The sequence below is a fragment of the Marmota flaviventris genome, chromosome 13, assembly GCF_047511675.1.
Source record: "Marmota flaviventris isolate mMarFla1 chromosome 13, mMarFla1.hap1, whole genome shotgun sequence".
Taxonomy (NCBI): Eukaryota; Metazoa; Chordata; class Mammalia; order Rodentia; family Sciuridae; genus Marmota; species Marmota flaviventris.
In genome coordinates this window covers 91,028,531-91,052,617 of record NC_092510.1, presented here as the reverse complement: position 1 = coordinate 91,052,617, position 24,087 = coordinate 91,028,531, and the positions used below count along the sequence as shown (strand labels likewise).

The window sequence follows — 24,087 nt, the reverse complement described above, 5'->3', positions numbered from 1 at the left end:
CTATCCAATTAACTGGTCAAGCCTCTTACTTCACAGACCAAGAAATTGAGGCACCAAAGACTCAATGTATATTAATTTTTTTTATCCTTCCACATTTTTTATTTGTGCATTATAGTTGTACATAATGATGGAATTTGTTGTTATCACATATTTGTACATACATACAAAATAACAACATAATTTGGCCAATATCACTTCCTACCACTTTCCCCTTCTTCTCAATATATAGCTAATAGCTAAGAATTTTGGATTATTCTTTGGAAAATAATTCTAATGGGAATTAATTTAAATTGTTATATGACAGTTGTTCATTTTATAGTACAAAAGAATATCAATCTGAGAGTCCAGAGCCTGAGTTCAGCTAGTGATCATGTTTACAGTAACTTTCAAATGAGCTACTATAATTCTAACCTTCATTCTGTGTTCTAATGATATGAAAGGAGAGAGGTTGATTAATCTGAGCCCTTACAATGAAGGATGATGCCACTGGTGAAGGTCTGCAGATAATGTCATATAAGAAATGTTTCAAAAAGTAGGATATTTAGCTTATATAAGGAAATTCCTGTATAATAATGATAGCCATCTTCAAATATTTAAAGGCCTTCTTGGATGCTTAACTTATTATACTCAAAGTATGCTGAACCCTAAGTGCCATTTTCAAAAGTTAGTACTTAGCTTAGTTGCAGAAAGCCCTTCAACCATTTAGTATGAATTGAGATGGACCACCTAGGACAGGCTGGTCAGTCAACTAGGTATGGCTATTGTGGGTAAGGGGGCATTTGGTAGTAGAAATCAAATGAGAGATGCTAGGACTCAGTCTGGTCAAAGGTATTTGTATTATTATTCTTTTAGCTGATAAATACAAACATCCCGTGCCAAAGAAGTGTTGCTATGATGGAGCCCGTCGTAATGATGATGAAACCTGTGAGCAGCGGGTCGCACGGATTACCATAGGCCCATTCTGTATCAGAGCTTTCAATGAATGTTGTATCATTGCAAAGCAGTACCGAGATGCAGATCCTCATAAAAATATCCAGTTGGGAAGGCTAAGTGAGTATGACATTTTCTATCAGATTTCTGCCCAATGTGGAGAATTGTGTGTAATTTTATGCTGCTAAGAAAAGCAGTTTTCATGCTGTAGTTAAAAATAGAAACAACTTGTAAAGGCCCACAAAAAAAAATATGCCGTCATTTTTGGGAATTTGAAGAGATATAGTACAGAGCAGAGCACACTAGTTGAGAACCAACACCCAGTGAAAACCTGAAACCAACTCAGTTTGTAAATATTAATGACTATTTATTCTCTGTTAGATAAACCCTCAATTTGTAAATATTAATGACTATCTATCCTCTAAGCAAGACACTTGGACCAGATAGCTCCAATATGCCTTTGAGTTCTATCATTCTGTAGTGCTGTGGTATTACAACCATTGAAAATTATTTATAGCTACACTGACCAAATATATAGCAAGAGTGTTTTAAATCTAGCTTAAGGTTAATTGTACTTATAAAAGTTGAAATCTCATTTTAGTTTCAGACATAATAAGTATTTTCAGAACTTATAAAACTCTTTTTAATGTTTTTAAGCTTTTAGGACTTTAATTTATATATCATCTTAAAGAAAATGAACAAAAGAGGCTGTGGCTCAGTGGTAGGGCGCTTGCCTAGCATGCATGAGGCACTGGGTTCAATCCTCAGCACCACATAAAAATAAAATAATAATAAAGTGAAGATGTTGTGCCCACCTAAACTAAAAAATAAATATTTTAAAAAAAGAGTGGGGGAAATTAAAAAAGAAAATGAACAAAAGCATATAGCCTTTAAGAAAACAAAGGAAAGCAAGTGACAGATCCTTCTTTTACCCTGACTTTTGCTTACCTATGTATTTTAAACATTGCCCTTCTCAGAAATGGGTGCATTTCTACACAAATAAATGTTATGGCTATTTATGAAAACCATGTCATTAGATATATTTGGGTTGTTTTCAATTTGGGGTTTATTACGAGCAGCATCTTGATAAACAGTCTAGTACTCTTTTCTTTGCTGCCTAGTTTTTCAGTTAAAATAATCTGGTTTGCCTCAGCTACCTGGAATTCCCTCTCTACGGCCCCTTCCTCTCTGGAGGCTCTACCTGCCCTTCTAGACAGCTGTGGAGCCTCGAGTCTTCAAAACCACTAGGCTCGGCATGGCCTCCTCTGCTGCCCTGCCTATAAACTGCCTCCAAGCAGTAAGCTGGAGCGCTGTTAGGACTCTCTCCCCTCAGGGTTCGTGGTCCTGTGCTGTTATGTCCTAAGGACTGAAAACTGTTGCTTTACATATTGTGTAGCATTTTCTGGATTTTTAAGCGAGGGGTAAATCCAGTACACCTTGGATAGAAGCAGAAGTTCTGACTATTTTTATTAAAGTAAATATAAATAAAATATTGAGTTAAGGCAGGGAATCACATAAAATTTGCCTATTTTCTAATATAGACACAATTATTAAAATTGTAGAAGTGAACGTAATTTTATAGACTAACCAGTATCTTGCATAACTTCGGTCAAACTAAACATTTAACACTCTAAGGAAAAAAAATCATAAAGATGTCTTTCTACTTTGTCTTATCAGTGCTGTTAGTGGAGAAATCCTAGGCCTTTACAGTTCTGTTTTGAAATCACTAAGCAAAATGTTTTATTGGCCTTTTGGAAAACACCTAAGTAATAGATTAACAGCCGTATTTTAAAATTCATCTTCAAAGAGAATTTATATTGTTTTTCCATAACTGAATATGCTTTTCCCTACTCCCCAGATATAAAGACCCTGATACCAGTAAGCAACCCAGTAATTCGGAGCTACTTCCCAGAAAGCTGGTTATGGGAAGTTCATTTTGTTCCCAAAAGGTATTCTACTTCTCTCATGTTCCTCTGGGAAAAAAAAAAGTGTGGAAAATGAAAATATTATGGCCAAAAATCTGGATGCTACTCATTCCCCATAGTTTGCTTTAGAGTTAAGATGATCCCACCATCTGGTCCAGTTTTGTTCTGTTTCGCTTCATGATTTTTTGTTTGTTTGGTTTGGTTTTATAGTGTATTTTGCTGTGATAATTCCTTCCAGGGCATCATTAATTACTGGTAAAGAAGAGTACTCTTCCATTCTATTTCATTTTACATTAGGATCCATTTACTACATGCAGTTGTGTGCTCTACACCATGTTAAGCAGCTATTTTTATCTTAATAATAACTGTACAATAAAATAAACATTAATAAACAAAAAGATTAGTTATTTTCTTGTTAAAGTCTTATTTGAACCGGGCATGGTGGCACATGCCTTTAATCCCATCAGGAGGATCGCAAATTCAAAGCCAGCCTCAGCAATTTAGTGAGGCCCTAAGCCACTCAGTGAGACCCTGTCTCTAAATAAAATACAAAAAAAAAAAAAAAAGGCAAGGGATATGGCTCAGTGGTTAAGTACCCCTGGGTTCAATTCCCAGTTCCCCCCCGAAAAAAAGTCTTATTTGATACATCTTTTGGGGGGGGGGGTATAGGATTGAACTCAAGGGCACTCAACCACTGAGCCACATCCTGAGTCCTATTTTGTATTTTATTTAGAGACAAGGTCTCACTGAGTCACTTAGGACCTCGCCATTGCTGAGGCTGGCTTTTGAACTCTCAATCCTCCTGTCTCAGCCTCCCAAGACACTGGGATTACAGGTGTGCGCCACCACACCTGGCTTACTTGACACAGCTTAATGGGATGGATGCCTGCACTGTATCAGGCACTGAAAACAGTGATACATAATACTGGGTCTCCAGGCCTCAATTTTCCAGGTGGGCTCAAACCTCTGGCTTTCCCATGAGAAGTCAAGGGCCTGTATCCAGAGCTGGCAGTAGTTTCCTCATGGGTCTCCTTTTCCTCACACATGTGGTCTTCCTCCACACTCTTGGCCATTTCATCTGACATTGCTCAAGCTCACACTTCCAATACTGCCCCCCACCCAACCAGTGATTGCATTAGTTACCCTTTCCAATTAAGTCTGTTGCCTGAATCGAAGTATATAATGGTCTGTTTACTTCCTGTATTTCTCATTAAAATTTGAATACCTTAAGGGCCAAAAACTGAATTCAGATTATTTTTTATATCCTGGACTAAGATCCTACTTGTAGAGGTATAAAAATAAATGTGCTAAATAAATACCTGCTGCCGGGGCTGAGGTTGTGGCTCAGTGGTAGAGCGCTTGCCTAGCATGCTTGAGGCACTGGGTTCGATCCCCAGCATCACATGAACAAATTAAATAAAGAAAATAAAGGTATAATAAGTATGTAAATAAATACATGCTGCTCTGAACTCTCAGTATCCCTCGGTAGAGATATCACAGTGAAATACAATTTATTTCCTTAACAATTTCTTCCACTAGACAACAGAAAACAGAACTAAGAGGGACAAGTACTGTATGCTTGACTTGTACTTGACACTATGCCTGACTCAAAGCTGGTGCATAAGACCTGGAAATAAATATCCATGCTTAATCAGAAAGTTTTGGTTTTGTCAATTTGTGGTGAGCAGTGTTCAGTTGCATTACTTTGTTTCCCTATTTTAGAATATACAATAAACATAGTTTTTCTTTGCTTTATATGCTTTGAAATGCATCCTCGAATGCTCACTTTATAATGTCTAAAAACATGGAATAGAATGGAGAGCTGCTTAATGTATTTTTGTTGATGAGTTTTTCCCTAATAGTTGATTTGATTTTGTGTTATGATATTTTTTTTCTTTCTTCTAAAGTAATAAAAAGCAAAAATGACGTTAAGTTGGGTTAATTAATGTTCGACTGCATTTGAACATCAACCATTTACCTTCCAGGAAACAGCTGAAGTTTGTGCTCCCTGATTCTCTAACTACCTGGGAAATTCAAGGTGTTGGCATTTCAAATAGTGGTAAGAAAGCTGAAGTTGAGTGCTCATTGAAGGAGTGGTTCGATTAGCAAGATGTATATCCTTGTTACTGTGTATTCAGTGTACCCAGGACTTAGATAGTGTCATTAAAAAAATAATAATCTTCCTGTATTACCAGGAGACTTAGATATACCCATATCCTTGAGCTGATTGATCTCTCCTTTTGTGCTTCTATTAGCTATCATTTTATACATGCGGGTGTCACATCCCTATTTTCTTTCACTTTTCTCAGTGACTGGGAGCTTGAGTTAGGAATAAATACATGACGTCCCTCTTGGCCCAATGTCCCTTTGTGGCGACGACTTACTTTTATGAATAAATTCAGCACTGGCTTCATTTCTTTATTTACTGTTTTTCTTTTCACAAAGTCTTATTTTCCCACAATCAAAATTTTATGCCAATTATTGGAGCCAATCATAAATATCTAAAAGCCAATCATGAATGCTTATTAGTTAATAAGCCTTTTCATGCCTTAAATAGAATTAAACATTTGTTGAACAAACAAAGTTTTTTGTTAATAACTGTTACAATAAAGATCAGCCGGGCCTGATGGCACATGCCTGTAATCTCAGTCACTGGGGAGGCTGAGGCAGGAGGATAGCTAGTTCAAAGTCAGCCTCAGTAATTTAGGGAGGCCCTAAGCAACTCAGAAGACCCTGTCTCAAAATTAAAAATAAAAAAGGCTGGGGATGTGGTTCAGTGGTTAAGTGCCCCTGGATTCAATCCCTGGTATGCCCCCTGCCAAAAAAGAATAAAGATCAATGAGCAGAAAATTTAAGAACATGGATGATAAAACTGAAAAAACCACGATATAATATTCTTTTTACCTTGAAGTAAAGCCAACATGAGACATTTCAGTACTAACAAAGCAGGATGGGAGTTCTCTGATGTGCCCCTGCTGTGCTTTTCCTTTGCGCTGAAGGTATATGTGTTGCTGATACCCTCAAGGCAACAGTGTTCAAAGACATCTTCCTGGAAATGAACATCCCGTATTCTGTTGTGCGAGGGGAGCAGATCCAACTGAAGGGAACTGTTTACAACTACAGGACTTCTGGCATGATGGTGAGTAGGTATCCGTGGTGTGGAAGAAGAAACGGGGTTCTGAGAATGTCCTTGGTGTGATTATCATACGCACAAAAACAGAAATTCAGCTCAGTTCAGCAGTATAACCATGCACTTATAAGGAGTGTGGTACCAGAATGTGCAGCTTGGTACAAGAAGGGGTACAGGAGGGAGGAAGGGTTGAGATGAGTGTTCATGCAACTCCAGAACAAGGTGCCCAAGGCAGTTGGTGTGCTGTGGAGGTTCAGGGAAGGGTGAGTTCATATTTAGTTCATTTCACACCTTTGAGTTCCTTGATCTCCTTGACGCTAGCTCCTCTTTCCTTGCGTCCGTTTTAGCTGTTCAAATTCATCTTCACTTTGGGGAACTTGTCACCCTCCCTAGCATCTTGATTTCAAACATCTCACCCTTGAGTCGTAGCCTCCTTCCTGTCCTTCTGACTGGCTACCCACAGCAGGGTTCTGCAGCACCAGCAACACCTCCAGTCCACAACTTGATCACTTGTTAATTAGCCATTGGCCCTCTGCCATTGTTTCTTTAGTCCTTGTACAGGTTACAGTTCACGAGCCATCATTATAACCACTGATTAAAATGATGGTGACTCCCTTGAGCCTGTCACTCCAGGGTACAATCCATGAAGGTCCAACCCTGATGGGATTCACCACTTGTCTCCCCTTTGCCAGCACACCTCAAAAAAAAAAAGTGTACAGAGGCTGGCTGGTTTCCCTTGAAAATCACACAATCACAAAACTTCCTATGGAAATCTAATGCCGTCCAAAAATCTATCTGCCTATTTTTGACATCTCCAATTTTATTCTCAGAGTTGACTATTTCAGTAGCTCCACCCAAGTTTGGTTTATTCACCCTCTAAAGTTTTGAAGAATTATGTATTCCATTGACACATTTTAAGTTGTCATATAAAATTTTTCATTATGAGTTATAATGCCAATCTATTGCTTTTGAAATATTTAAATATATATTTTTAAATAAGACTGTATATCACATTTGAATAGATATATAATGTAATCTAAATAACATAGTAAACCATTTTTTAAAAATTTGAATAAGTTCTTAACAGATTATATGTCATTCCTTTTTCTTTATGAACTCATTTTTATTCTACTGTCCTATATTTATGCTTGAATTTTTCCATTCTATTGATTATCCTATCATACTTTGATGCGGTAAAGATATGACACATGTAAAAAATGAAGTATTTTTAAATTCCATGGTTATAACACTAGATGGCAAAGAATTATGGATTTAGTTACCATTATAAATATCATTAGTACACGATTGATAAAATAACATGACATTATGTATTTCTAAAGTCATTAAACAATTGGTTCAGTAACTGGATAAATAATATTTATTGCTAAAAATGAAAGTAAGCTCAACATTATATCTTTTCATTTTTCATCCATTCTGTCTGCTCTGGTTAAGAGTGGGGAATCGGGGGCTTCAGGTGACCCTGAGGTTTTTTCAGCTCCTAACCCACCAACTCAGGTTGTCACTGTGTCATGAGGGGGTAAGAAGGAGAGGGAACTTTACATTTTTGAGAAATTCCTCAAAATTAGTTGTTAAATGTTGATGCTTTCTTTTGTTTATCTTGATTTACTCTCAGTTTTATGGATTGAATCTTTTAGGTATAGTTCTTGATTTTATCATTTCACCAGGTTTTGGAGGGAAGGTGAAAAATATTCACTATTTGAGCCAGAAGTCCTTGAGTCCTATTACTAACCCATAATAAATATGAGGAAATGGAAGATTAGAGAAGTCATGCAATCTGTCCCATGTCACAGTTAATAAGAAAGCCAAGGTTTGAATCTAGGTATTTTTAGAGCTAGAGTTTAGTTGTAAAACTGGGTACAAGTGGGAAGTTAATAAAAAAGAAGTTGGGGACATATTGGGCAGGACTGTGCATGGACCAAGATATGTAGTTTTCAACCTTTCATCAAATCATCATTTAGTGAATATTGGAGGTTGGGCTAAAAGATACAAAGAGGAGTAAGACGTGGAGTACCTGAGCCCGAGGCTCCCGCTGTTCCAAACACAAACACACAGAGAGACAACGTAATGCTCTCAGAACAGCATGGAGAACGACAGTAGCTTTGTACCTCACTTAGGAGGTGGTGGCCTAAGAAAGGCCAGGCATCTCCGAGCCAGGGCCGAGTTTTCTAGACATCCTTTCCCATCACTCAGCTCCACAGCAGCTTGTGTGTATGTTAGGAAATCAGAAGCAAGCTTTCTCCCATGCTGAGAACCTAAGGGGTCACCCTAACATCACTAAAGCCTCAGGGAAAAGCTTGTCTAATCAAATGAAATTCAGGGTAAATGTCCCCAGAGATAAAGTTTTTTTTTTTTTCATAAAATGTATGACTCAAGTGATAACTCAGTGTTGATATGATTGATTGATTTGATTGATATGATTTTTTCACTGATGATATTTCAGTTTTGTGTTAAAATGTCAGCTGAGGAGGGAATCTGTACCTCAGGAAGCCCAACCATTGACCCCCAGGGGACAAAGTCCTCCAAATGTGTGCGCCAGAGAGTAGAGGGCTCCTCCAGTCACTTGGTGACCTTCAGCCTGCTCCCCCTGGAAATCGGCCTCCACCATATCAACTTTTCCCTGGAGACAGCGCTTGGAAAAGAAATTTTAGTAAAAACATTGCGAGTGGTGGTAAGAAAAGCATTCTTTTTAAACATACCTTTTTCTGAAAAAAAAAAAGTTATCAATCACGTATGCTTAAATGATTCAGGTGAGCGGAGGAAAGAAGGAGAAAAACAATAATGTAAATGTCACAAAATATTAACAGTTGAGGAATCTGAATGGAGGTCATTCTGATTTTTTTTGTACTATTCTTGCAACTTTTCTGTGTGTTTGAAATCATGTTTAGATTTTTTAAATAAAACAACAGCACTTTTTATTGAAGAAAATATGAATACTTGAAAAAAACCACAGAAAGAAAAAAAGTCACCAATAATCCCCACACTCAGAGATTCACTATTTTAACAAATTGGTATGTGTTTTCCAGGGTTTCCCCAGACAAATTCAGAAATTGCATCTTGAAATGTACATGTCGATATCATGCTAGGTTCTGAAGTTAAAGCAAAAAATAACATATGACCCTTGCCTTTAAAGAACTTAACTGTCCAATTTATGAGTGAGTGAGCAAGCCAAAAAGGGAAGAAAATAATCATTTATTAAATACCATTAATCCCATAGTCTTTTAAATGTTTCCATGTTAATATTAAGACTCTCTTATACAATTCATATTTGTCAATTTAGAACAACGTTAATTTAAACTAAGGTCAGATTCTTGGCAAAGTTCACATTGCTAGTTACTGATAGGTCTCCCTAGGTTTTCATTCTCCAAGCTCTGCTTTAAGTTGTGGAATTCCCTTCTGTGAACCTGGATTGAGTTGTTCTGTGCAAGGCCCATTCCTGTGCATCCTTGCCTCGTAGTTTCATGCACAGATTCTGGAGCAAGCTGCTTGGCTTTGACTCTTGGCTCCCCACTTCCAGCAGTGTGACATTGGATATGTTATTCAATCTCTACATGTGTCAATTGTCTCATTTGTCAAATGGGAGTAATTATAGCACCTTCCTCATGGAGTTTTTTAGAGGTTAAAGAGTTAATAAATAGTTAATAAATACAAAGCACTTAGACAAGTTACCCAGCCTATCACAACTTCCATTTAAGGGCTTGCTCTGATCATTATACAAATAGCCATGTAAGCATGCAAGTATTTATACATAGTTTGCTTTTTCAAGAAAAGAAGATTTTTTAAATTGGGAAAGTAGACCAAAAAAGTTGATTCAAGGAATTCAGGTCATGTAAATTTAATTATATTCTTAACTGATGTTTTCTGCCTTTACTTTAGCCAGAAGGAGTCAAAAGGGAGAGTTATGCTGGTGTTACTCTGGACCCTCAGGGAATTTATGGTAGGAAAATGATTTTGTATTTTATGTGTTGTCTTTTTGCTCTAGAAATTGAAGTGCACATGTAACTTAAAATGCTACGTTTCAAAATGTTAAATGTGTAGAATCAGAAATGTCTGCTTCCTAAATCACCGACTTTATTGATAACATTTTTCATGCTATAAACTGTAGGATTGAGACCAAAGGTTATTCCATTAATTTTAAATGCAAAGCATTGAAATACTAAGAATTGTATGGATTTGCTCATATGTCAGTTATTTTCTATCCATCACAATAATAATTTATACTATTATGTTATATTACCATAAGTCCAAAGAAAAGGTCATTTGCATAATTATTTAGCATGCATTATTTGAAAACACAATAATGTTGATCACTTTACAAATCCATTCCTTATTGCTCCTGATTCTTTGATTTTCCCTCAACTGAGATATGCAAACTCCTTAAGCTAGACTCTTGTAAACATTTGTGCATTAAGTCAACGCCTACACAGAATATATATTTCTGAATTTTTTAGAATGTGCTTTGTGAACAACTCTTCTCAACAAGGGAAGACAGACTGTCATTCTTCATATTAAGTTGTTACAATTTACCTTCTTGTCATATTCAGTCCTTCCTGTTTTCTTTCCATGATGCAACAGTGGGAGAAAAGACATTTACTTACAATTAAAGACCACTATACTCAGAGTTCTGTTTCCTCAGGGAAAGAAAAGTGCTACTACTTTTACATTTTAAATCAGCTGGGTATCACAAACTGAATAAGGATGACTTCAGCAGAGTAACAACAGAAAGCTCCTTCCAGCATGCATGTAGCCACCCAGGCACACACCCACAGAGGACCCTCCTGAGTGGGCTAGGGGTAGAGACACTGCGTGTTCTGAGATCTGAGGCCTGGGGCAGGGCCATCGAGCCTCAGAGCCTCCGAGCCTCCATGTCCTTTCATCAACAGTGCTTCCTATCCTGACATTATTGCAAGAAAAATCCCACCCCTGTCTTATTTGTCCTATGTGTAAACAGTAGGGTCAAAGAGAGGAATGATCTTTTTATCTAGAATGAATCCCTCTAGGGAATTTCTTAGTTTAAAACTTTCTGGGCTGGGGATAGAGCTCAGTCGTGGGGCACTTGCCCAGCATGCACAAAGTCCTGGATTCCAACCCGGCACTGGGAAGGGAAACAAATCTACACCTCTTTCCCATCTTGTCATGTGACCTTTTTTCCTTATAATTTTAGGCAACTTAGATTCAGGCAGTTTCGTTGCCTTCTAGGAAGCCAAAGAGGGTTAAGATGGCAATCAATTCTATCCAGTTATCTTATAGAGTTTATTAATACTTCCAATATTTATATATTGAAATTGCTATTCCACAGTGACACTCTACAGAATTCAGTGTTTTAGAAATAATCAGGATGAACCTGAAAAAGTACATAGATGATAATAATGTTAAAGGAAATATGAAAATATGTGTATGGGTGAGGGAGAATGGGGTCTCACAGCACACTGGGAAGTATTAGCCTTGAAAAATCTGGATAAGCATTTATCTGGACTATATAGGGGGACTGCTGGGTCAAAGGGCACACACATATTTAATGTCATTTACTCTTCAGTATTCCTGAGCTTCTACCAACACAAGGGTCCTCTTCTCTCCCTAGCTATCACCAATTATTTCTGTTACTTACCTCTGTGAATTGTGTCATTTTTTTTGGATGGCTATAAAGTAATATCTCATTGTCGTTTTAGTATCGATTATTCTGGTTAATTTTAAGCATCTCTTCATATATTTATTAGCTGTTTAAATTTTCCACCTGCCCATTGCCTATTCACATCTTTTTAACTTCTCCTATTTCCCTTTGGATTTGTCCATTTCTTCTTCATTTTGTCTCTGATATACTTTGAGTAACAGAAAATCTAAATGGGTTTTGAACAATGGTTCTTTATACTGGGATAGTCAAATCCATCATAATTTGTCTGATTTATGATTATTTATTTTGGGATAATCTTTAAGAAATCTTCCTCTACCCTTAGTTCAAAAAGACATTGATGGATATCTCATTCTACCGATTTTACAGATTCCGCTTTTTAGCATTTTAATCTTTCTGGAATCTACCTTTACATGTGATGTCATGATGGTTCTTTGCTGATGATCTCTTAAAAGAAGTAAAATTGACTTCCTGAGTTCTAACTTCCTCCTTTAGCTTTTCCATCTGGTAGCAGAGTTGTCAATGAGAATTAAAATAATCAAGAGCAGGTATCAGGGGAGAAAATGGCAGAAGCTCAAATTTAGATATTTACAAACACCTCTCTATAAATAAGTGCCATGCATCAAGCATGAACTGTATGCCAATTTCTCTATCTATACCATTTCACCTCACACACATCCTTTGAGGAAAAAAGTTATTACCTCCATCCAACTAAGAAACATACTGAATTATAGGTTGTGTCTTGCTCAGTGCCACATATTTTTAGGATGCTCTCTTTGAACTCCAAGCTCCATCAGCCATACTACAAGACTCTTAAATGCCTTCACTGACTTTTATCTTAATGTAATATCCTCAACACTTTTCTTTTTTCTTTTTTATTTGTTTTAATTAATTATACATGACAGTAGAATGCACTTATATACTTTGTATCATACATAGATGGGATATAATTTCTCATTTTTCTGAGTATACATATTGTAGAATCACATTGGTCATACAGTCACATACATACATACAGTAATAACGTCTGTTTCATTCTACTATTTTTCTTATCTCCACATCCCCTGCCTTCCCCTCCTTTCACTTCCCTCTACCTAATCTAAGGTAACATTATTTTTTTGCATTACACTTCTTAATACACATAAATACCAACTTTTTGTATTTCTGTTTGTATATAAAGTATGTTGACACCCAATTCAAGTCTTCATACATGTACTTCGTATAATGATGTCCATCACATTCCACTAGCCTTGTTAATCCCTCCACCCCTCTTCCCTATCTAGATTTCATCTATTCCTCCCATGCTCTCTCTCCCAATCCCACTATGAGTCAACCTCCTTATATCAGAGAAAATATTTGGTATTTCAGGGACACAGCCACATCAATGTTTATAGCAGCTCAATTCACAATAGCTAAACTGTGAAGCCAACCTAGATCCTTCAGTGGATGAATGGATAAAAAAAATGTGGCATATATACACAATGGAATTTTACTCAGCATTAAAAAAGAACAAAACCATGGCATTTGCAGGTAAATGGATGGCATTGGAGAAGATAATGCTAAGTGAAGTTAGCCAGTCCTCCAAAAACAAATGCTGAATGTTTTCTCCTCTGCACTTTTCAAGGCTAATGGAGGAAGAGGTCTCATGAGGAACATTCCTGCATCTTTGGCAAAGCCATGTGGCTTGTCCATTAAATTGCAAACTGTCACTCATTTCTTCAGCATCTTCCATGAGCCAGGGACTTTGTGAACTTCAGTTTGAGTCAGAGATAGTTCCTGTCCTGAAAGAGCCTTCTTAGCAGGACAACAGGAGGTAGATTCTCTTTCTGGTGACTACAATGGACTCTGCAGTAAAACTTCCTCAGCTCAGATCACAGCTCCACCTGGGGTAGTGGCCTTCAGCCTTTCCAAGCCCAATTTGCTCATCTATAAAATTAAAATAATAAAAATAGACCTAACACACAGAAGTGTTGTGAAGATCCAACGTAATAACACATTTAAAGAATTTAGTGCAGTGCTTGGTACTCTATCAGTACAATGATAAATGTTATCATTTTGTGATATAAACCACTGAGTGATTGTAATAGAAAAATTCTCCTGAGACCAGTATGCTAAAACTCTGCTGTTGAGGACATAGAGAAAAAAATAAGATCTAAGTTAGACTGACAGGGGACAGTGGAAAGAATTTCAGGTCATGCTTCCCATCAGTGTTCAAGTAACCTTGACTAAGAAATTACATATTAGTTATTTTTAGATTTCAGTTCCAGGAACAATTTTCTCTCTTTGGACAAAATGGCATGCTACCCTATACTAGTGAATAAACTTGATATATCCTATTTATTTCATGTCAGAAAGCTTACAGTCAAATTAAATATTTTATGTAAAAAGATTATATAAGCCTAGGATTTAATTTTCAAAAATCTTGATGATTTTTCTTTCTTTTAAAATTTTAATTGTTATTATTGAAGTCTTTTATTCTGAAAAATTATTTGGCAGTAGGTACCTTATAAATAATCTGCAAATAGTCTCTTCCCCGAAGAAGTCTGTAAGTCTCATCATTTTTTAATTTATAGGTGCCATTAGCAGACGAAAGGAATTCCCATACAGGATACCATTAGATTTGGTCCCCAAAACAAATGTCAAAAGGATTTTGAGTGTAAAAGGTAAATTAATAAATCCCATTTTTATTACTTACTTCACTTTGTGCTTTAAACAAAAATCAATATCCTTGTGATTATTGCATTTATGTTTCTGCAATTCCCTACACACACAGCTCTGCCCTTGAGCGTACCCTGTCGCTTGCTACTCCCACCCCCACACCCCTTTCAAATGCCTGATCGCTTCTGCAGCTGTCTTCTGCCACTCGCCCGATTTAAATGGAGATTATTAATTCTCCCATGATGAAGGGTAAGGGCTGTCATGGGCCCAGAGACCCCACTAAAATGGGGGTGCAGCTGCTTCTGGACTTAAAGAACTTTTCAGGGTCCTAACCAATCGTGCTCCACAGAAAGCTTTGTGATATGTTGCTTTCCTGCAGAATGACTGGTCCCAGAGGGGCTGTATTACTCTATTTGTGCTGCTATAATAAAATACCTGAACCTGGGGAATTAATAAAGACCAAATATGTATTTCTCACAGTTGTGGAGGTTGGAGGTTGGAGATCATGGTGCTAGCAGTTTGAGTGTCTAGCAAGGGCTGCTCTCTGCTTCCCAAGTGGCCCTGTGTTGCTGCAACCTCACATGGCAAAAGACAGGGGCAAAATGACAAAAATGTGTGGACAGCTTCCCACACCTCTTTTATAAAGTCATTAATCCCTCCATGAGGACTGAGCCTTCCTGACCTAATCTCCGCAAAGCCTTCTAATACCATCACCTGGGCGGTTAGGGTTCGGCATAGGTTCTGGAGTGGCACACACTTTGAATCCACAGCAGTATCTCTCCCTGCAGTATGTTCGCAGATGTGGCATCTTTGATGGGCTCCCCCTGGTCTCTGGCCTTCATAATTCAATAACTTAACACAATATGACAGCATGTCCTGACTGTATTTTATCTCAGACAAAACTTTGGAATCACAGATCATTGCTACTGGAAAGGATCTTTTTGATCATGCACAATCCTATTGTTGGATTTATCAGAAAATGTCGTGCCTATGGTTGCACAGGGAGTTATAGCAGAGCGATCCCAGCACTCCCTTCTCCTGCTCTTTGCTTTGCTTCATGGGAGGATAGTTACTATGATTTACGATGGTCTAAATCTATCAGGTTGAATGGCAACCAGTTTGCCATGTTCTCTAAGCAGTAATCTATCTACTGTATTATACCATCTACTACTATAAAATAGTAATGTTTTTAAGTCTTTTTTTTTTTGATTCTTTAAAGTTCACATTCCTAACCAGATGGTTCTTCTTGTCATTTTTGAGAAGCAGAGTAGAGATGGTTGATCCTCTCTCTTTAGAGTACACTGTTAGATGTTGATAGAAAGGGGATGTGTCTTCTTTGATTTCTTTTGTTTCAGGACTGCTTATAGGTGAAGTGCTGTCTACTGTTCTGAGTCCAGAAGGCATTGACCTCCTCACCCACCTCCCCAAGGGGAGTGCAGAGGCAGAGCTCATGAGCATTGTCCCTGTATTCTATGTTTATCACTACCTGGAAACAGGAAATCACTGGAACATTTTTCATCCTAACTCATTAACTAAAAAACAGAACCTGAAGAAAAAAATAAAAGAAGGTAAAAATAATCTATTTTATATAATAATCCAGTGGGTTTCAAGCAAATATTTAATTAAACTAGCATTTAAGTTGTGAATTATATAAAAGCTTAATTACAAAAGAATTTTAGGGGGAAAAAAACATGAGTTGGACCCTGCTATATAAATAGATACTATTTCTTTAGCATTTTGGCTTAACTTTCCAAAATGCCTGGATGGGAGACAAGACACCTGCATTCCAAACCCTACTGAACACTTCCTTCCTCTTTGAATGAGATTAGAATGTTCTACTTGATGATTGCCAATTCAAGCAATTCCTTTGAGAAGTTCAGTGTTGGCCACAGAGCACATGCTTGCTGCCCAACACCAAATGCAGTTTACTGCTCCCAGGGGCTGATACTCTTTGAGTAGAAATGGAGTTCAGTGGAGCTCTGTGTTCTTTTTCTGGTGCCTCTTAGGGATGGTGAGCATCATGTCCTACAAAAATTCTGACCATTCTTACAGCATGTGGAGGGGCGGAAGTGCCAGCACTTGGTAAGTAGAAGTTTGTTTTTTTTTTAACTTATATTTCATGTAGTAGTTGATTAATTAAAGAAGAGCTATCATAACGGAACTCCGTTCCTCCAGTTGATCCAACTAAAAGCCTATCTCATTCTTCACTCCTCTTTTTCTCTTACAACACACATCTGATCCTCAAATATCCTTGGCTGCATCTTCAAAACAGATCCTGAATTTGGCTGGTTCTCACCAACTCCATCACACCATCCTGGCCAAGCCAGCATCCTCTCTGGATGATTGCTCTAGCCTCCTCTAGCCTTCCGACTTCAGACTTGGATCCTCTTTGGTCTATACACAACACAGCAGCTGGAACAACTCTGTTAAAATGCGAGTTAGGCCAGGCCTCTCAAAACCATTCAGGAGCTTCCCACCTTATCCAGGGTAGAATCCAAACTTTTAATTGAGAGTTAGAAAGCTCTACTGATTTCCACGTCACTTCACCTAGGTGATTTCTCCACGCCAGGCAGGCTCCCACCTCTGCACCTTTGCACCGAGTGTTCCCTCTGTCTCTTATCCCTCCCAGGTGTCAGCAAGACTGGTTCTCTTATCTCCTTCAGGTCTTTACCAGAAGTCACCTTCTTAGTGAGGCCCTGCTGTATCATTCTGTTTAAAATGGCGACTTGCTTTCATCCTAGCACTTCCTGTCCTTCTTTGTTTGTGTCCATTTTCTCCTTAACATTTAGTGCTAACATTCTTACTTATTCCACTGTCTCTCCCATTAGAACATAAGCTGCATGTGGGCAGTTTCAAATGTGCCTAATGCCTGGTACATGCCTGGTTCATACCGCGTGCTCAATAAGTATTTATTCAATAAATGATAACTTCTGTAATTCTGATAATTTGAGGGCAAGGTAGTCTGAATGAATTAAAAGTCCACATAGCAGTCTATTTTCAAAAAAATACTATCATGCTTTGACAAAATACTTAACAAAACATAGCTTATCAACCTTGGTGGGTTCCACTATGTGAAACACATTAAAGGAGTTTATAAATTACAATGATTTAATTTTAGATTTTTCCTTTCAACTATCAAGAGTCCCCAGGATTTCCTCCCTGGTCTCTTATTTCCTGCAGTCTCTCCTTGTGCAATCTCATCTTCGCCCAAGACTTCCATGATTTTATGCTGATGACTCCCTAATTGATGTCTCCAGGCCTAACTTCTCTCCAAAGCTCTGCAGCCCAAGGCCTCAAGCACAGTCTGTGCCCAATTCATTCTCTCCTTCTCAGACACGTTTCTCTGTTCCCTTCATCAGTGCCCGGCAATGCCCTACCCTCATCCCCACCCGTCAAGTCAGGCTCCTCAGTTGGCTGTTGACCCCTCCCTTTGCTTTTGGTTCCAAGTCCAATCAGTTATCATGTGCCACAGATTAGACTTCAGAATTGGGTCCTACCACATGTAGGTGGCACATTTTCAAAGACTCATGGGTCCTGGGAGCACACCAACCAGAGGGTAACACTAGGTTACAGGAGTAGAAGGGTGTCAGTGCTGACAGGAAACTGCCACAAGATGAACTGGGAAGCAAGCCTGGAGGACAGAAATCCTGAGAGAAGGTGACGTGACCTCTAGGTCAACACCAGAGCCCTTCAAGAGGTCGGGGCAAGGCGGAGTGGATAGCGTTTAGCCAGAAACAGGAGCACTTGCATGCAATGAGTACTGTCCTTGACCCTGTAAGTTCCTTCAAAGAAATAATATGCATAAGAGGAAACAGCACCTGAATACCCACAAAAATTTTCTGGAAAAACAAAGACCAAAAACAAAAAAATATCATTCATACTTTGAAAAGTATACATATACAAAAAAGTATACTATTTATATTAACAAAACCCAGAATTGATGATTGTGAACTTTTTTGTGTTATATTATTATAATTCATAAGAATCCCTTTTGTGTTTGATTTAAAAAAAAAAAAAGGTTTTCAAAACTAGTATCAAACTAGCTATCATTCTGCAACTTGCCTATTTCCTTCAACATTTAGATTTTTAGGTCTAGCAACATAGGTAGATCTAGTACATTCCATTCATTGCATGCGGTATTATATTTTACAAATATATCACACATCATATGTTCCTTATCCGTTCTCATTTGATGGACAATTTTTCCAATTTTCAGAAATTACACTCTAATAAACATCTTCATATGTCTTTTTGTGCACACCTGTGAGTTTCTGTAGGGTGTATCCCCAGAAATGGAATTGCTGGGATGTAAGGCATGCACATTTTCAGTTTCATTACATTTTGTCAGATTTCTCTTCAAGGTAGTTTCAAACATTCTTTTCCACTACAAATTTTTAGTATACCAGATCCAATTGTAAAGCTGGAGGAGCTAAGCCAGCCTAAAAGAGCTTCTAGAGAAGGTCTAGAACAAAAGAAAGTCAAATAACCTACAATTTCTTCTTTCCTCCAAGTCACACTTAAATTTTGAATTTCAGAGCCATCTAGAAAAGACAGGTTAGTGAGAAGAGGACCCAAAAAGCCTGAGCCAGATGCTCTTGCTTCATTATTAACTAGTGAAGAGCTGTCTAAATATCCATTCCTGAAGGACTCTGGGTCTGAGGCAACCCAGGACCAAACAGAGGCAGATACACTCACTTAGACCCACCGGATATGTAACTGTAAGCCAGAACTATTTTTAGGTGTGGTCATATAATTAATCCTTATAACAGATTCCAGGAGTGAGAACCTTTTTTCTCTTTATTGCTATTGCCTTGAAACTGAAGCCCAAGGAGGGTACATAAGTGGCCAGATAGCTAACAGATGGAGAGGGAGCCTGGCCTACAACTACACTTTTAGGCTTCTCTAGGCTGCTAACAGAAAAGACATTCCCAGAAGCTATATTCCAAAAGAGCTCCAGTGAGGAATTTTTTTTTTTTTTTTTTGGTAGGGAGATGCTGGGGATTGAATCAGAGGCACTCAACCACTAAGTCACATCCCCAGCCCTTTTTTTGTATTTTATTTAGAGACGGGGTACCACTGAGTTGCTTAGTGCCTCATTGTTTCTGAGGCTGGTTTTGAACTCACAATTCTCCTGCCTCAGCCTCCCAAGCTGCTGAGATTATAGGTGTGTGCCACCATACAAGGCCCAGTGAGGGTTCTTGAATATGGCCATCATGGAAGTGTTCCTCCTGCTTGGGAGCAGACTAGGGGATTGCAGGAAGAGAATCTCTCAATTATTTTCCCTAAAAGTCAACAGAATAGAAAATGACCTTCTGATGTCATCAGAGGAAGATTAAGAAAAGGGACCCACGTGGGGAGAGAGGCTGGGGCTGGGGCTCAATGGTAGAGCATTTGCCTCAGGCATATGAGGCACTGGGTTCAATCCTCAGTACTATGTAAAGAATAAATGAATAAGTAAAGATATTGGGTCCATCTGCAGCTTAAATTTTTTTTAAAAAAATTAATAAAGCTATTGAAACAAAGATTAAGAACAATATAAAGACCCATAAATAGGTTCATAGCTAAAATAGTTTCATGCATCTGTACCAAAATACTGTAATATATAAAATCATCTGTGAAAGAATGAGGAAACTATGTATATAGAGTCTATACATATATGTATATATGTATAGACTCTAAGGTATATTATTAAATGAAAAAAAGCCAAGTACAGGATAATGTAAATATACTGCTGTTTTGGTGTGGCTGGGATGGAAAGGTAACAGGTAGCTTATTGTCTTGTCTTTAATATCTGGAAGGATCTACGAGAAAGAGGGGGGGGGGGTAGGGAGTGGGTAGGAGGAAGATTCTTCGTTATCTATCCTTTTATGCATTTGGATTTTTGAATCATATGAAAGTTTTCCCTCTGAAAATCAATTACTTAAAATGCGTTTTTTAAAAAGCAAATGATTTTGCAAAAGGCGCGGAGGGGAAAGGAAGGGGGCCTGGGGAGAGGAAAGATGGTGGAATGAGATGGACATTATTACCCTGGGTACGTGTATGACTGCTCATATGGTGAGATGCTACATCGTGTACAACCAGAGAAATGAAAAGTTATGCTGCAGTTGTGTACAATGAATCAAATTGCATTCTGTTGTCATATATACCTAATTAAAATTAATTAATTAATTAATTTTTAAGTAAAAAAAAAAAAGCAAGTGAAAACAAATTAGGTCTGAGATACAGTTCAGTTGGTAGAGTGCTTGCCTAGCATGCACTGGGTTTGATCCCCAGTGCCATACACACACAAAAATATCTTATGGATTGTGGCTGTAGCTCAGTGGTAAAGCATTTGCCCCCACATGTGTGAGACACTGGGTTCAATCCTCAGCATCACATAAAATAAATAAAGATACTGTGTGTGCATCTACAACTAAAAAATATATTTTTTAAAAAAAGAAAGCAAATTAAATAAACCTACAAAATTTTAAAGTGAGAGGAAGTGGAGTAGGGGAGTCAAGTGATCTGAGTCTGGGATGTGGAGAGGCCAAGAGGGAGCGGCTCTTGGGCAGCTAGAAAGGAAAGAGGTGCTTGGGGAGGTCATGAATTCCATCCTGCCTAATAGCTCTGTGTTAGATCCTAACAGAGACTGAAATTGCTTTTTGTCCAAGCAATCCTGATATTAAAAGTTAAAAGTTCCTTGTGTAGTGGCAAGTTTTGTGCCAACAGCAGAGTTCAAGGGGAAGAAGTGAGATAAAGACAATCCCAGGGGTGCTGGGAAAGGAAATTCAAGCCTTAGCGATTTAGATGCCAACACTGTGCAAATTTTACAACCTAGAATTTACAGTTTTACTCTTCCATGGCTTGTGTTCGTGCGTCAGTATCTTGACTCAAAATTATTTCTTTCACCTTGGTTTTCTTTAACCTTAGAAAGTATTTTTTTTCCTTGTCATTGGGAATCAGTTTTAGCTTCTATGCTAACTAACGCTGTTGTAATCACAGAAGACATGCTGTTCGCATTTATTATTGACGGAATGTCTTGGAAATCTTTCAAATGTCTTATCACCTTGTAAAATGGTGACTTCCTTTGGAATTGTGTTTTAAATTTTTTTACTTTCTTTGGAAGCATAAAATTGTATGAACTAACACACCCTGCAAATTGAAAGCCAAAAGGAATTCAGCATTCTAAATATTTATTTGATTTCTGTCTTAAAGGTTAACAGCTTTTGCTCTAAGAGTACTTGGACAAGTAAATAAATATGTAGAGCAGAACCAAAATTCCATTTGTAATTCTTTACTGTGGCTGGTTGAGAATTGTCAATTGGAAAACGGATCTTTTAAGGAAAATTCTCAGTATCAACCAATAAAATTACAGGTAAGGAAGTCAAATATACAAATTAGCAATAATTTTATTTATGAATTTCATTCTCATTCTACTAAGGGAGGATGAAGAAAATAGGAATAACATATATGTAATCTAGCAGGAAACTCCTCTTGTGAAGAGGCAAAGAATACTAAAGCCTTCCTATACTCTCTGAGATGGAGAGATCCTCAAATAGCTCATTGGAGGTCAGATAAGTGACTAGTAGAACAGGCATTAGTGGTTCACAAGGGTTAACTTCCAGAGACCTCAGAATAAGTAAAATATACTAATTTGTCTACCTCCCTTTGGCGAGGAATCTGTACCTAAAGTTCACAGACTTCTTGCAGATCAAGGTGTTGTCGTGAAAGATGAGACCTTCTTTAGACCCTGTTAAAAAGAGAGATAGGGGTCAATTTATTTTAAAAAGTAAAAGGAAGAGTTTTCTGAGATTAAAATCTACTTACAAACTTGAATTACAAAGAAATTACAATATCGCTCCAAGGTAGCTCAGAAATTCCTTCTATACCTTACATAAGATTCAACAGAATTTTTTATCTGCCTGCTCTTATCCATTCCCTTTCATATCAAGCTCAAGTGACCTCCATGATTGACAGTGAGTCTCATAATGGTCCCTTGTTATACCAATAGCAAAATATTGGACTCCCATGAGAAATGGGGGCAACTAACATCATCAAGGTGCTATTTGAACAGTAAAATACTATAACACATTTCTTTTTGAAATACCCACCCATCCTCCCATCCAACCATCCACCCATCTACCCATCCATCCACATTCATTCAACAACCGTCCACCAAGCACCTGATCATGCCAGGGCTTATTTGGGTATGGTAGGACAGAAGAGCCGAGAAGAATGGACCCCAGATAGTATCCCTGCCACAAAGAAGCTCATACACTGGTAGAGAAGGGAGGGTACAAATGCTAGCCTAAGCACTAGCGACTCTAATCAAGATATATGTGGGTATGTTCACTAATGTACTTCATATGAGTCAAGAGATATTTATTAAGTACTAGGTGGCAGGGACCCAGCCATGAACACAAGCAAAGTGGCCACTGAAGCCTCAGAGCTCAGGACCCAGCAGAGAAGTCAGACATCAGGTAACTTCAAGTCGTGGCACATACTAAGAAAAGGAAAAAATACTCAGGCGTGGTGGCACACACCTGTAGTCCCTGTGACTCAAGAGGCCAAGATAGGAGGATCCCAAGTTCAAGGCCAGCCTGGGCGACTTGGCGAGAGCCTGTCTCAAACTAGACAACAAAAAGGGCTGGAAGTGTAGCTCAGTGGTACAGCACCCCTGGGTTCAATCCCCAAGACCAAAAAAAAGAAAAGAAAAGAATGCAGGGAATCTAACCTAGATGGGAGGAATTGGAAAACAACGAGTTGACCAGGCTCCTGGGAGAAATAGGAGGGACACAGAAGGAACATTCTAAGTAGAGCCACAGCATGCCTAATGTTTTTCATCAGTATTAATAAATTTCTTTTTTTAACTAAAATTAAAATTGTATGTATTTATGGCATAAGGCCTGATGTTTTGGTGTATGTATACATTATAGAATGATTCAGTCAAGCTAATTAACATATATATTATCTCACATGTATTCTTTTTGTTTGTTTGTTTTGGGCTTTTTTATTGATATATCTCAGCAGATCATACATGTACTCTTTTGTGGTGAAACATTTAAAATCTAGTCTCTTAGCAATTTTCAAATGACATACTACATTGTTATTAACTATAGTCTCTGTTGTACAGTCTTCTATGTCTTTATTCTTCTTAGTGAAATTTTGCCAATCTCTCCCTAATCCAGCCCTAGTCCTAGCCTTGATTACTGCTTCTATGAGTTCAACTTTATTAGATTCCAAATATAAGCAGTATTTGTCTTTCAATGACTGGCTGATTTCACCTAGCATAATGTCCTCCAAATTCATCCATGTTGTCACAAATGACAGGATCTCCTTCTTTTTAAAGGCTGAATAATATTCCACTGTGTGTATATATACACTATATTTTATGTATCCATGGATGGACACTGAGATTGATTCCATATCTTGGCTTTTGTAAATAATGCTGCAGTGAATGTGGGAGGGAAAATATATCTTAGAGATCTTGATTTCCTCTCTTTTGGACATATACCCAGTGGTGGTACTGGTAGATACTAATTCTGTATTAATTTTCTGAGGAAACTCCATACTGTTTTCCGTAGTAGCTGTCCTACATTACATTCCCACCAACAGTGTTCAGAGGTCCCTTTTCTCCATGTCCTCTCCAACACTTTTTGCTCGTTGTCTTGCTCATAGCATCCTAGCAGGTGTCAGGTAATATCACACTGTGGTGTCAGTTTGCAATTCCCCGATGCTTAGTGACATTGAGGATTTTTTTGTATACCTGTTATGCCTGGCATTTTGAATTGCAGAAAGAGAGAATGGGGAGGTGGTTC

General features: G+C 38.0%; 1 protein-coding gene across 1 annotated transcript in view; it reads left to right on the top strand.

Moving 5' to 3' along the window:
* C5 (complement C5) overlaps positions 1 to 24,087 on the top strand; it is an 84,269-nt gene that overhangs the window by 31,180 nt on the left and 29,002 nt on the right. The window contains exons 17-26 of the mRNA XM_027937931.3: positions 853 to 1,050; positions 2,789 to 2,879; positions 4,841 to 4,914; positions 5,855 to 5,994; positions 8,447 to 8,674; positions 9,880 to 9,940; positions 14,206 to 14,295; positions 15,646 to 15,858; positions 16,297 to 16,372; positions 21,485 to 21,644. Of these exons, the coding sequence (XP_027793732.2) occupies positions 853 to 1,050; positions 2,789 to 2,879; positions 4,841 to 4,914; positions 5,855 to 5,994; positions 8,447 to 8,674; positions 9,880 to 9,940; positions 14,206 to 14,295; positions 15,646 to 15,858; positions 16,297 to 16,372; positions 21,485 to 21,644 (1,331 nt within the window). The remainder of the gene's footprint in view (positions 1 to 852; positions 1,051 to 2,788; positions 2,880 to 4,840; positions 4,915 to 5,854; positions 5,995 to 8,446; positions 8,675 to 9,879; positions 9,941 to 14,205; positions 14,296 to 15,645; positions 15,859 to 16,296; positions 16,373 to 21,484; positions 21,645 to 24,087) is intronic.